The sequence below is a fragment of the Vitis riparia genome, chromosome 9 (assembly GCF_004353265.1).
Source record: "Vitis riparia cultivar Riparia Gloire de Montpellier isolate 1030 chromosome 9, EGFV_Vit.rip_1.0, whole genome shotgun sequence".
Classification (NCBI taxonomy): Eukaryota; Viridiplantae; Streptophyta; class Magnoliopsida; order Vitales; family Vitaceae; genus Vitis; species Vitis riparia.
The window spans coordinates 15,611,355-15,622,518 of NC_048439.1; the positions used below are offsets into that span (position 1 = coordinate 15,611,355).

An 11,164-nucleotide genomic window follows, 5' to 3' on the forward strand; every position below is an offset into this window, starting at 1 on the left:
GTGATCCTCTAATGTAAGATATTACTTTCTCTTGGAATCTCTAAAGAAATTGAATCAAACTTGAAATCAATAAATTAATAATATAAATCCATAAATAAACAAAGTTTCCATCAAATAATTCTTTAAAACACAACAATCAAATTGGCTTCTAATTAATTCTTTCTTGCCTTAAACTAATCAAATCATTTTTACTATGTTGAGAGGACTATTTCAAACATACAATGATTTGACCAAATTTCAAATATATTGTCCTCTGTTATGTTATACATGCATACATATTGTCCCTTTTTTTTTTTTTGTTATACATACATACATATATTAGCACAAATAAAATTTTTACCTAGAATTGGCAATGTGCATAGATGGTTTGTTAAGCATTCCCTTGTTTGTATGTTTCAACTAAATCCTTAAAGAAAATTGTTTTTGAATTTAAGATAAAAGTAAAATATTTTTATTTCTTTCCATTAAAATAAAATTGTTTTAGAGCAAGTGATAAATTAAAAACAAACTATTTATCAAAAAGAAAAAAGAGAGAGAGAGAGAGAGAATATATAGTATTGGAAAATGAAGGGGAAAGAATAGTTCAAAAGCAAGTCAGCAATAGTACTATAAATTAGATTTTAGAGAAGTATTTGCAATCCTAGAAGTTTTTTCATACCATTTGGAACCCGATAAAGAGAAAGCAATCAAAGAAAATAATATCTCTAGCTATTTTGGGTCGAAAATGAAAATGTGAGAAGATGAATAAGGAAAAACAACCATGGTTGGAATTACTTTGTTATTTCTGGCCTTGTTGCATGATAATTAAATATACAGAATTTAGGGCGAAAAAGGCAGCTTATGTGTGAGTCCAGTTATTAAGAAAAAGTAAGCTCCAGCATGGTAGTGCTCTTTTTGTCTCCTTTCATTGGAAATAGAATACCAAGTTTTAGGAGTGTCTACAATGTAACAAAAATTAAAGCTCACGCTTTTCCTAGCTCAAATTTAAGGTTTAAGCAGTAGTGTTCTTTTTCAGTCTCTATATAATTGACTTAAAACTCAAGCTTGAGCTTGGGCATTACCAAAAATTCATGAAGCGAGTTCATTGACCATACCCAAGTTTTATGTTATAAATGAACTGAAACAATAAGGTGCAAGGATGCAATTATCCATCATAAATAGAACGGCATATACAAAATTTTCATTTACATGGCTAAAAATTTTGATGGTTGCCTGGATTTACAGCAAGGTGGTACACTTTATATCAATGGACCAACTGCAATGAACCAAACTATTGTATATCAATGGAAGGCCATGTTTTAAGTTGAGACAAATGGTGTATACCTCATAAGGAAGAGTAAACGGGAATAGGAAGCAGGTAAAATAAAATTCAGAAATATATTGTGTTTTGAAATCACTATAAAACGAAACTACCTGTTGTGATAAATCCTGTTGTGATAAATCACTCTATATATTGCCTATATAGGCAAGCTATGCAGACAACAGGTTCACACCAAGTGTCAGTGAGATAACAAATGCTACTTCTGCAAAGCAATGTGCTAAAGGGGAAGGAAGAGTGGGGAAGAAAGAGTACAGTATAGAGATTCCTTCTTTTACTCAAGAAGTCTTAATCCTAGCTACTCAAAAGGCAAATAGTATAATTAAGTTTTAGATTTAAAATCACTGCTTATATATATACTTAATAATGCCTACAGAAAGGGAAAGAAGTCACCTAGGAGACAATTAGACAACACTAGGAAATATTGAACCCTTACAATAATTAAAAAAGGAAAGAAGAGAATAAGAATAACCTTCTTGCCTCCAAGCACTCTCCAACTTTAAGAATTAAATCTTGAATCATGAGCAATTTTACTCTGTCCAAATAGAAAAACCAACCATGAACACAAGCATTGTATCTACATACATCAGATAAATCCACAAACAACTCAAAATCATCTAAATATACTTACAATTGTTATATTCAAACAAATTCAATACCATATAGATGTGGTATAACTAAAAACCAACCTAAACTGTCTGCGATATTGTCACAGAAATTTGAAGACATAATATGGAGTACTTACATGTGTCTCTTCCAGATTATATTGAACACAAGAATAGAAAGACATTTTGTCATATTTGTTGACAAGACTGTGCAATGCAAGATCCATATTTGCTATCATATTTAATTTATGGTAGCAAAACATGAAATTTGTCATTGTGTTGTTCCAAATATTTAATAATTTTAAGGTTATGTTTGGTTCACAAAAATATTAGGAAAAGAAAAAAATTGAAAAGAAAAATGATTTTATAGTGTTTGGTTAAAACTTATGATTAAAACTAATTAGAAACTTATATATTTTTAAATTATTTAATCTTTATATCAATGAATTAAAATAAGTAAAATGAGTTGGAAATAATAGATAAAAATAATTTATCAATTTTTAATTTATTTTTTATTTTTCTTTGTTTTTTTTCCTACATTTCCCTCAAAATTTTTGGAACCAAACATAACCTAAGATATTAAAATTTATTCAACTCAAATGTAATTCATTTAATAATCATATCAAAATTATAGTCGAAGAAAAACCGGTTAACATGATTCCAACTTGTTAATCTCCTATCAAACTACGATAACATGATTATAACATATCTAAAATTTTAAATATATAAAAATATTATTTTTAAAATAATTTTTTTAACATATATATATATATATATATATATATATATATATATATATATATATATATATATATATATTAATTTTTAATTAACTTAGTTGCTTAATTTTAGTTATAAAACAACCACCCCTAAAAGAATTATTTAATAAAATATAAAATATTTAAATAAAATTAAATTTTATAAAAAAAATTATATAGAATATAATTTAAATAATGATGTAGCTATTTATAAATTAGTAACTACTCAATGAAATTTTAAAATCTAAACATTTAATAAATCTCAAAATCAAATGGAAGATATCCCACCTCAAAAAATATATACCAAAATATCAACTACAAAATACAAAAAGACCACTTTTAAGAATTTATTTTTATAATATATATTAGGGTTTAAGTAAAATTAATTTATAAGCATTAAATAAAATTAAAAATAAAATAAAAAAATATTTTATAAAATCCATTTAGTATCTATACTTATCTAAGTTGGATACTTTTAACTTTTAAAATTTGAATATGGTTTCAGGGTTCTAAATTCAATAATTTATTTTAAAGATAAGTCAGAATAAATACTCACATCTCTTTTAAAAATGAAATTTTTTATTTTGGTATCGTTAAGAATAAACAGTTAAAATCAAAGCTTGAACATATCTAATACCACATTCAACTTCCCAAACAAATAACAATATTAGTTGTCGGGATACTTCTTTTTCACTAATTCTAATAAATATTTTAACCTTGAGTAAATGAAAAAGAGAGAAGCTGTACCTTGGCGGAGGGAGCCGGAAACTATACATGTTTTGATCTTTTGTGATGTGGGTGATCCTCTGTATCATCATGGCTTCTTTTGACATTGAATAGTTGAAGGCTCTGTTGAGGATGATCTTGCGCATAGATGAGATGGATCCCACAACTTGCTTTGGTGATAGGCCTAAGATAGGACGAAAAGCCAGCCTTAAACTTGTTCCACCTATTAGATCGATACTCACTTGAAATGGCAATCTGAGGGAAATAGACCACCATCAATGCTGCATCTGCAAATAATGTGCTATTCTTTATGTCTAGATTCATATCCATAATAAACTCTATCTTCTCCACGCGTCCAAATTGATCACCATCGGATATCAACAATCGAAGAGTATCAAATGCAAAAATATCACATTGAAATGCCTTGCATATGTCATCATCAACTAGAACATGATGACAGAATAAAGCAAATCCCAAGAAGTTGTTATCTTCATACCAATTCTTTGGGAGATCTATTGTTATTTCATTTCCCATACTCTTATGACTTATCCACTCTGGTATTTCACTACTTCCTGGAATGAAAACACTTACACAGTTGTGCATCCCGATTATTGGGCATTCAAAATCCTGTATAAAAATAGCATGTAAATTTCATGCCTTCATTAAAAAATAAAATAAAATAAGTGCCATATGTAAAATTCATACCTGAATTTGTGATTTTAAGCAGTTGCGAAGAGAGGACCAGAGTGGATGCTTTGCATCACTTGATAAAGTTTCCAGGAGTGGACAACCACGTGCTTCTATCCATCTTAGACTTGATGGAAGCTCTGGAATTTCTTTAAGCATCAAGCAGTAATTCATGAAAAGGAAATGCAAGCGAGAAAGACGAATGATGCCATCAGGTATGCAATCAATGTTGTTTCCACTCACATTTAACCTTTGCAATGAGAACAAGCACCATAAATCATCGGGGATTGCTCCTGCCATCAGATTGCAACCACTTACATCTAGTTCTTTTAACTGCATGCTTCTCAGATTGTCGGGCAATTTGTGGAGCTTTGGACAGTTACGAACAAGAAGTTCACTAACACACGTCATACCAATGCTGTTTGGAAGAGTCTCAAGGTTCTCACAATTGCTCAAGTCCAACCTTGCCACACATATTTGACGTTCAATTGATGATGGCAGCTCTGTTATAGCTGATTCACGTAAAGAAAGGCCTTTTGAATGTTCCATATCCTCTATGATCTCCGAAAAAATCTCTAGATTTGAACAATCACTGAGAAAGCAGAGGTGCAGGGATTTCAACTGTAAAATGCTGCTTGGAACACTCCTCAAGTTTTTGCATTTGCTCAAATCTAAGAATTGAAGTCGGGAAAGATGACCTATCAAGCAAGATAATTCTTTAATAGGAGTATCATCTAGATTAAGATTCCACAGATTTTCCATATTCTTTTGGATCTCAGGGAACTTCTCAAAATTTGAGCAACCTTCGAGCACCAGACTTTCAAGAGCCTCTAAGCACTCAATGTTGGTTGGGAGTTCTTTAATACCACTATGAGATAACCAAAGCGTCTTTAAATGTCTCATATTCACAAAGAAATTGTCAGGGAATTTCTCAAACTTTGAACCTTTGAGAGATTAAGAGTTTCAAGAGATATCAAGGACCCAATGCTGCTTGGGAGTTCTCTAATTCCACTCTCACTAAAATTAAGCTTTCTCAAAAATTTCATCTCAGAAAATGTGCCAATAGATGAATGAAGTTTGCTGAAGCTTACACAACCTTCAAGATTAAGTTTCTCCAATTTTGGCATCCTTGAGAATTTCAGTATTTTGATGAGCTGTTGTGAGTTACTTAGATCAATGAACTTCAATTCTGCAAAACACTATAGCAAAAGACATTTTTTTAAATAAAAACCTTCCATGAACTTGAAAATTAGCATTAAAAAAAAAAAAGAAATTAAATAATGATTATACCTTCTCCCCTTTCAAAAGTTCTTTTATGTTGCTAGACTTCAAGTTGATTGCAACAAGCTTCTCTCCATGAAAATTTGAAGGCAAAGACACTAAACTTTCCCAATGAAGATAGTTTAAATTAGGAGGAAATTCAAAGTCTTTAGGAAGAGACATTTTATGCCCATCGCCAAGACTATAATAGACTTTGAGCAATCTAAGTTTCTTCATCTTGGCAAACACTTTCTTCATCTGGGCAAATATTTTTGCAGTGAACCATTTTTCTTTTGATCTAGACAAGTCTAGAGAAATGGTTTCAACATTTTCCATCCCCTAGAAAACAAGATTGAAGAATTAGGGAAAACAAATAGTAAAAATCCTAACTTTTTAAGAAAAAAATGTTATTAAATCTTTTATCTCCCAAAAGAGCTTAAGTAAGCTATTGAATTTAAATAGTTGATTCTTACCTCTTCACTTACAAACGCACAATAGATATCAACTGGATTCCATAATCTGCTCCATTTGCTAGTGTCTTTGGCATGTTGTTCTCGAACAATTTTCTTGCACATTTTCTCGATCAAACCATGCATATGTAGCCTATTGTTTGAGAAAGTTATAAGACATCGCTCCGATAGAACTCTTATATTTATTTCACCATACAATTCATAACCGTCCCATATTTTTGAAGCAAAGTCTTTATCTTCACCTTGAAAAAAACAAGCAATGTCAAGGAGTATCATTTGTTGTGTAGTGTCTAATCCATCAAAGCTTATTTTAAGCACATTTTGAATTTTCATTTCAGGTTCTTTTTCCAATTTGTGTAGTTCACTTTTCCATTCACCTTTTGTCTTGCCACATAAAAGAGAACCCAAAACTTTCAAAGCTAATGGAAGACCTTCACAATAATGTATCACCCGATATGAGAGAAATTTAAAATCCTCTTTTGGAAGATTTGGTTCAAAGGCATATTGACTAAAGAGCTTAAGTGCTTCATAGTCTTTTAGTCCTTCAACCTCATATAGGTAATCCACTTTAAGCGTATTTAGGCATTGTTTATCTCTAGTTGTGATGATGATTCTACTTCCTTTACCATACCAAGCATGATTTCCAACTAAAAATTCTAATTGATCCATATCATCAACATCATCAAAAACAATAAGAGCCTTTCAAAGGTAAAGACTATTTTGTATCACTTGGGCTCCTCGGTGAATGTTGCTTATCTTTGGATTTCCTCCCTCTTGGATATCATTAAGAAGTAGCTTTTGTAAACGAAGTAGACCTTTATTTTTGTAAACCTTTTTGGCATCTTCAAGGAAGCTACTACATTCAAATCCCCAAGAAATTTTATTATATATATATCTAACAATGGTTGTTTTACCTATTCCACCAATTCCACATATCCCAATCATGCAAACATCATTTGACTCCATACTTAGTCCAAAACTTATTTTTTTAAAATAGGAATCCATTCCAACTAAATTATTCCCAACAGACAAGATTTCACAATTCAATATTCTATTGGCGATGGTGGTAGTAATTTTCTTGATATGCTCTGATTCATACCTAGTAATTATGAAGTAAGTTAGAGAAGAACACATGGTGAGATGAACAATAAATGGTAAGAAATATCAAGGAAATTTAATGATTTTTGGTATCCTAATAACAACTGAAATTTTATTTACATATTCAAGCACTTCTTTTTTAGTATAATGTATGAAAGACAATGAAAAGAAATATCAAAACATGAACTATATATACTTCCACTTAGTCAACTTTCTATTAAAATAACCCTAAATTTCTTTTAATTCACTTATATTTTAAATAAAATCTTTATGAAATATTTTTATTTGAAAGAGCTTCGAAATTTTATATAAAACATTTGTTTGAAAATCTTTTTTAATATTTTGTTTCAACTATAAAGATTATTGAAATTTATACTTTTTATTTATCAAATTAATTTTTTTAATAAAAATTACTTTTGTAAAAAATTAAATATTTTGTAAAATTTTTAAATATTTTGTTTATTTGAATTTTTATCTAATCATGCCTATAATTTAGTAAGTTAGATTTTGTTAACATTTTGTTATAACATTTAGTTATATTATATGATATTAGTTAACCCTATCATTAACAAGTTATATATACAATTCTTTTAAAATATGAAAATATGTTAACATTGATTTAATTTAAAATTTGGTAATTTAAATATTAAAATATGTTAATATTTATTCAATTTAAAATTTTGTAATTTAAATATCGGTCTCTCCCCATTATGAACTTCTAACTCCACCATTGACCATACGGTTGAGTTTCATAACTTCTACAATTTAATTACTGTAAAATAAAATCCAACCATTAGATGCATAGAATTAAAAATGATACGATAAAAATAATTAAGCATATCTTAAGAATCAAGAATGACAAAATGGGAAATGAAAGTAATGCATAGAATCAAGGATGACAAAATGAAAATAATTAAATAGATATATAGAATCAAGATAGGAATCTAATCCATATTTTCATAAATTAAGAGCAATCAAATATTAATAATATTTTATTATCTTAGTTTTAGGAAATAATATTTGTTTCCCTTAATTTTAGGATGTTTATTATTATTATTTTTTTACCTTAATAAAATTCAAGGTTTCCATTGCCAAATTTATCAAACTCTTCACTATTTTGGACCTTAATTTTTTATTTGTTTGTCATTAATATGTTGTATCATAAATAGATTATGTTTCTCTAAGACATTTGATTTTACATTTAATTCTTTGAATTGGATATTTAACATCTTTTATGGAACTATCCTAAATAGAATTATGAAAAACCCAGAGTTTTTCAATAATCTATAGTGGATATTAATTACATAATTAATATAGATCCAACAATTTGTTTAACTTTATAGAAATTGATTTCTAAAAAAGTTGTGCTATATTTTATTTCAAATCTTGTATAGGAATGCCTATTTATCAAATTATGAAATACTAAAAAGCATAAAAAAACAAAAAAAAAAAACAAAAAAAACAAAAAAAAACAGAGAGCAAGAGGAAGAACTTATGGTTAAACCCAAACCATATACTTCTGATAATTTCTTTTTCGATTTGTTAATGAAATATTTATATTTGGAATCATGTGGGCTTCTTTACAATTATAAATTTATAAATAATTATTATTATTATTTTTTACTACAATTTGAGAAGTATTCAAGTATGAGGCATGTGTGTCACTAGATTATTAGCCATGCATCAAGTATTCTAAATAATCAACTAATTTATTCTATTTGAGAAAAATATAATTGGTATATAAGCTAAAAAGAAGATATTAAAATTACCCCACTTTTACATGCCATCCAGAAAGATTGCCTGCTTCAGTCAAGGCCTCCCTCCAACTTTGTACCTTGTTCTTCCAATTTTCTTCATACCTGGTGAATGCATCTCCAAACCTCCCTGTTTGTTTACGTACATCCGATGGATCCACATGGTAGAAAATTGGCAATACTATTTGCCCATATTTCCGGCTGCACTCCATGATCTTTGCAAGCTCGTCTAGGCACGACCTTGAATGAGCATAAGTTTTTGAGAAAACAACAATGGAAGATCTTGATTTTTCAATAGCATTTAGAAGCTCTGGCACAATTTTTTCTCCTCTCATAAGTTGGTCATCTCTGAAAGTTATAATGCCTTTTCCAACCAAAGCATTATATAAGTGATCGGTGAAATTGTAACGGGTGTCTTCCCCTCTAAAACTCAAGAACACGTCATAAGTCCATCCAAGGTCGAATGGAGAAGAATCAGATGCCATTTGAGCGCTTGTGGAAGCCATTGCCAGCCAAGCTGCGTGTAAGTCAAAACTATAAGACAGTCTTCAATTGAATCTTGCCTCTGTAAAAGGTGTTGCGGAAGTAAAGTATTTAAGCAGGAAAAAAAAGATGGATTCTAATCAAAAGGAATCATAAAATTAGAAGTTGAGGAAGGAACCAAGAAATTTCTAGGAAGGAAGGTGGGCACTCTAAAGTCTAACAAAACAACCTTTTTCCTTTTGCTTTCACACTCCTGTCTTTTGCCTTGACATTCATTCACATGAGAATATGCCTTTTTCCATTCTCAATTATTTCTCATTAGCTGTATCCATTTACCCTTGATTTAAGGTGGGGTTCACATGAGCCAAGACCCTACCTCAATCATTAAGCCCATTCTTGAAGCTTTCCTTCACTCTTTTACATTTTATTTTTATTTTTCTTCTGTTTGGTATTCAACAACCAGCACTTTTGCTTTTGCAATTTTCAGTGTTATTTTATACATTTTTTTTCCCTTTAACTTGTCTTTTCTTTAATTTTTTTTTCCCAATTGGTATAACAACTAAAGTGTAAAAAATAAACATATGTCAAATCTTAGTGACTCAAATATATATTACGTTATAGATAATTGAGCTTTAATTTGGGTTTTTCTAATATTATAGCAACTTGGTACTCACCCATTGAGTCAAAAAAGCTTGGCCAAAATCCCAAGTAGTAATACCATAGGAGATCATTCTCGTACACTTCAAGTTGAAATTTAAAATCTAATTTGATACTCAAAGGGGATTTCAAAATTTTATTTATTTGGAAATGGTAACATAAATTCAAATTTCTAATTTAAAAAATCATTATGCAAAAAAATTAAAGCCATATATTAAAAATATTATTGTTATGTTTATTATTTTAAAATACATATTAATTATTTGATGATTTTTTTAATTGAGTATTTGTTTGAAAAGGTAAAGTAAGCTTCTTTTTTCTTAACAAAAATTAAGTCATATCACTAATTTTTTTAGTTATCTAAGTAGCTCCAAATATATTGGCTGAGGCCAAAAAAAAAAAATTTAATTATATTAATTATTTATTTGTATAAATAAATTTATTTTGAATTAGTCGTTAATCCTTTTACAAGATGTAACGAGAATCATTTGTTCACCAACGGGCCAAAAAGTAATGAATGAGGGGTGGTCACTTCACAAGGAAAGATTCCTTTGTTGACCAACATGGTGGCCCATTTTTTGGCATTTTCCCATGTGCATTGTTTGACGGGGCTTGCAAAGAATAATTGTTTATTTGAATTATTTATTCACCTGTGGGTCAAAAAGTAATGAATGGGGATGGTTGTCACTTCAGAAGGAAAAGTTCCTTTGTTGGTCCTTTTCTTGGCATTTTTTCGTGTGCATTGTTTGATGGGGCTTGCCGAGAATTATTGTTTATTTTAAATTATATTGTATATGAGTTTCATCTTTAATAAAAGTGTTTTTTAGGACATCATTACTTTCTTATTAATATGGTACAAATGTTTACTCATATTGATATCAGCATATCATAAATTTTATTTTGAATATAAATATAAATAAAATGATAGCTTATTTAGATTATGGGTGGGAAGTTGAAGATGCTAATACTTCGTAGAAAATATTAAAATAAATAAATAAAATTTGAAAAAGAGAATAGTCTAACTGGTTGTTTCCACATCTTCATTGTCCAGTAAATTAAACTTATAATGAGTGCATATGTCATCAAATAAAACACTGAACAACAGGATTTAAAAAAAAATGGTAATTTTTAAAAATATGTTTTTTAAACATGACAATTCAAAAAAATATTTTTAAATGTACGGTAGTTTGTAATAATCTAATTAGAAATTACATTTTGACAAGATAATTTTAGATGAATTTTAAAGTTATTTTTTGAAAAGAAAACTTCAATATTTAACCCAAAGTTGTCTTTTTAAAAGACGACTTCCAATTGATGCCTTAAAAAATGTTGTAGGTTTGGAAATAGT

The 11,164-nt window shown here is 29.0% G+C and overlaps 2 protein-coding genes across 3 annotated transcripts; both read right to left on the reverse strand.

The window, feature by feature from the left end:
* Positions 1 to 1,411: 1,411 nt before the first annotated feature.
* LOC117922784 (disease resistance protein RPV1-like) lies at positions 1,412 to 9,273 on the reverse strand. 2 transcript variants are annotated; one of them, XM_034840999.1, is made up of 6 exons: positions 8,692 to 9,273; positions 5,828 to 6,923; positions 5,385 to 5,693; positions 4,113 to 5,293; positions 3,429 to 4,034; positions 1,412 to 1,853 (listed from the first exon to the last, which is right to left on the reverse strand). In XM_034840999.1, the coding sequence occupies exons 4-5, from the start codon at positions 4,995 to 4,997 to the stop codon at positions 3,450 to 3,452; spliced, it is 1,470 nt and encodes a 489-aa protein (XP_034696890.1). In that variant the 5' UTR covers positions 4,998 to 5,293; positions 5,385 to 5,693; positions 5,828 to 6,923; positions 8,692 to 9,273; the 3' UTR covers positions 1,412 to 1,853; positions 3,429 to 3,449. The 2 variants fall into 2 exon arrangements, with proteins under 2 accessions (XP_034696890.1, XP_034696889.1); XM_034840998.1 differs by lacking the exon at positions 8,692 to 9,273 and having other exon boundaries at positions 5,828 to 7,050.
* LOC117921854 (disease resistance protein RPV1-like) lies at positions 8,688 to 9,182 on the reverse strand. Its single transcript, XM_034839809.1, has one exon. It carries the CDS (start codon positions 9,180 to 9,182, stop codon positions 8,688 to 8,690), a length of 495 nt encoding a protein of 164 aa, XP_034695700.1.
* Positions 9,274 to 11,164: the final 1,891 nt, after the last annotated feature.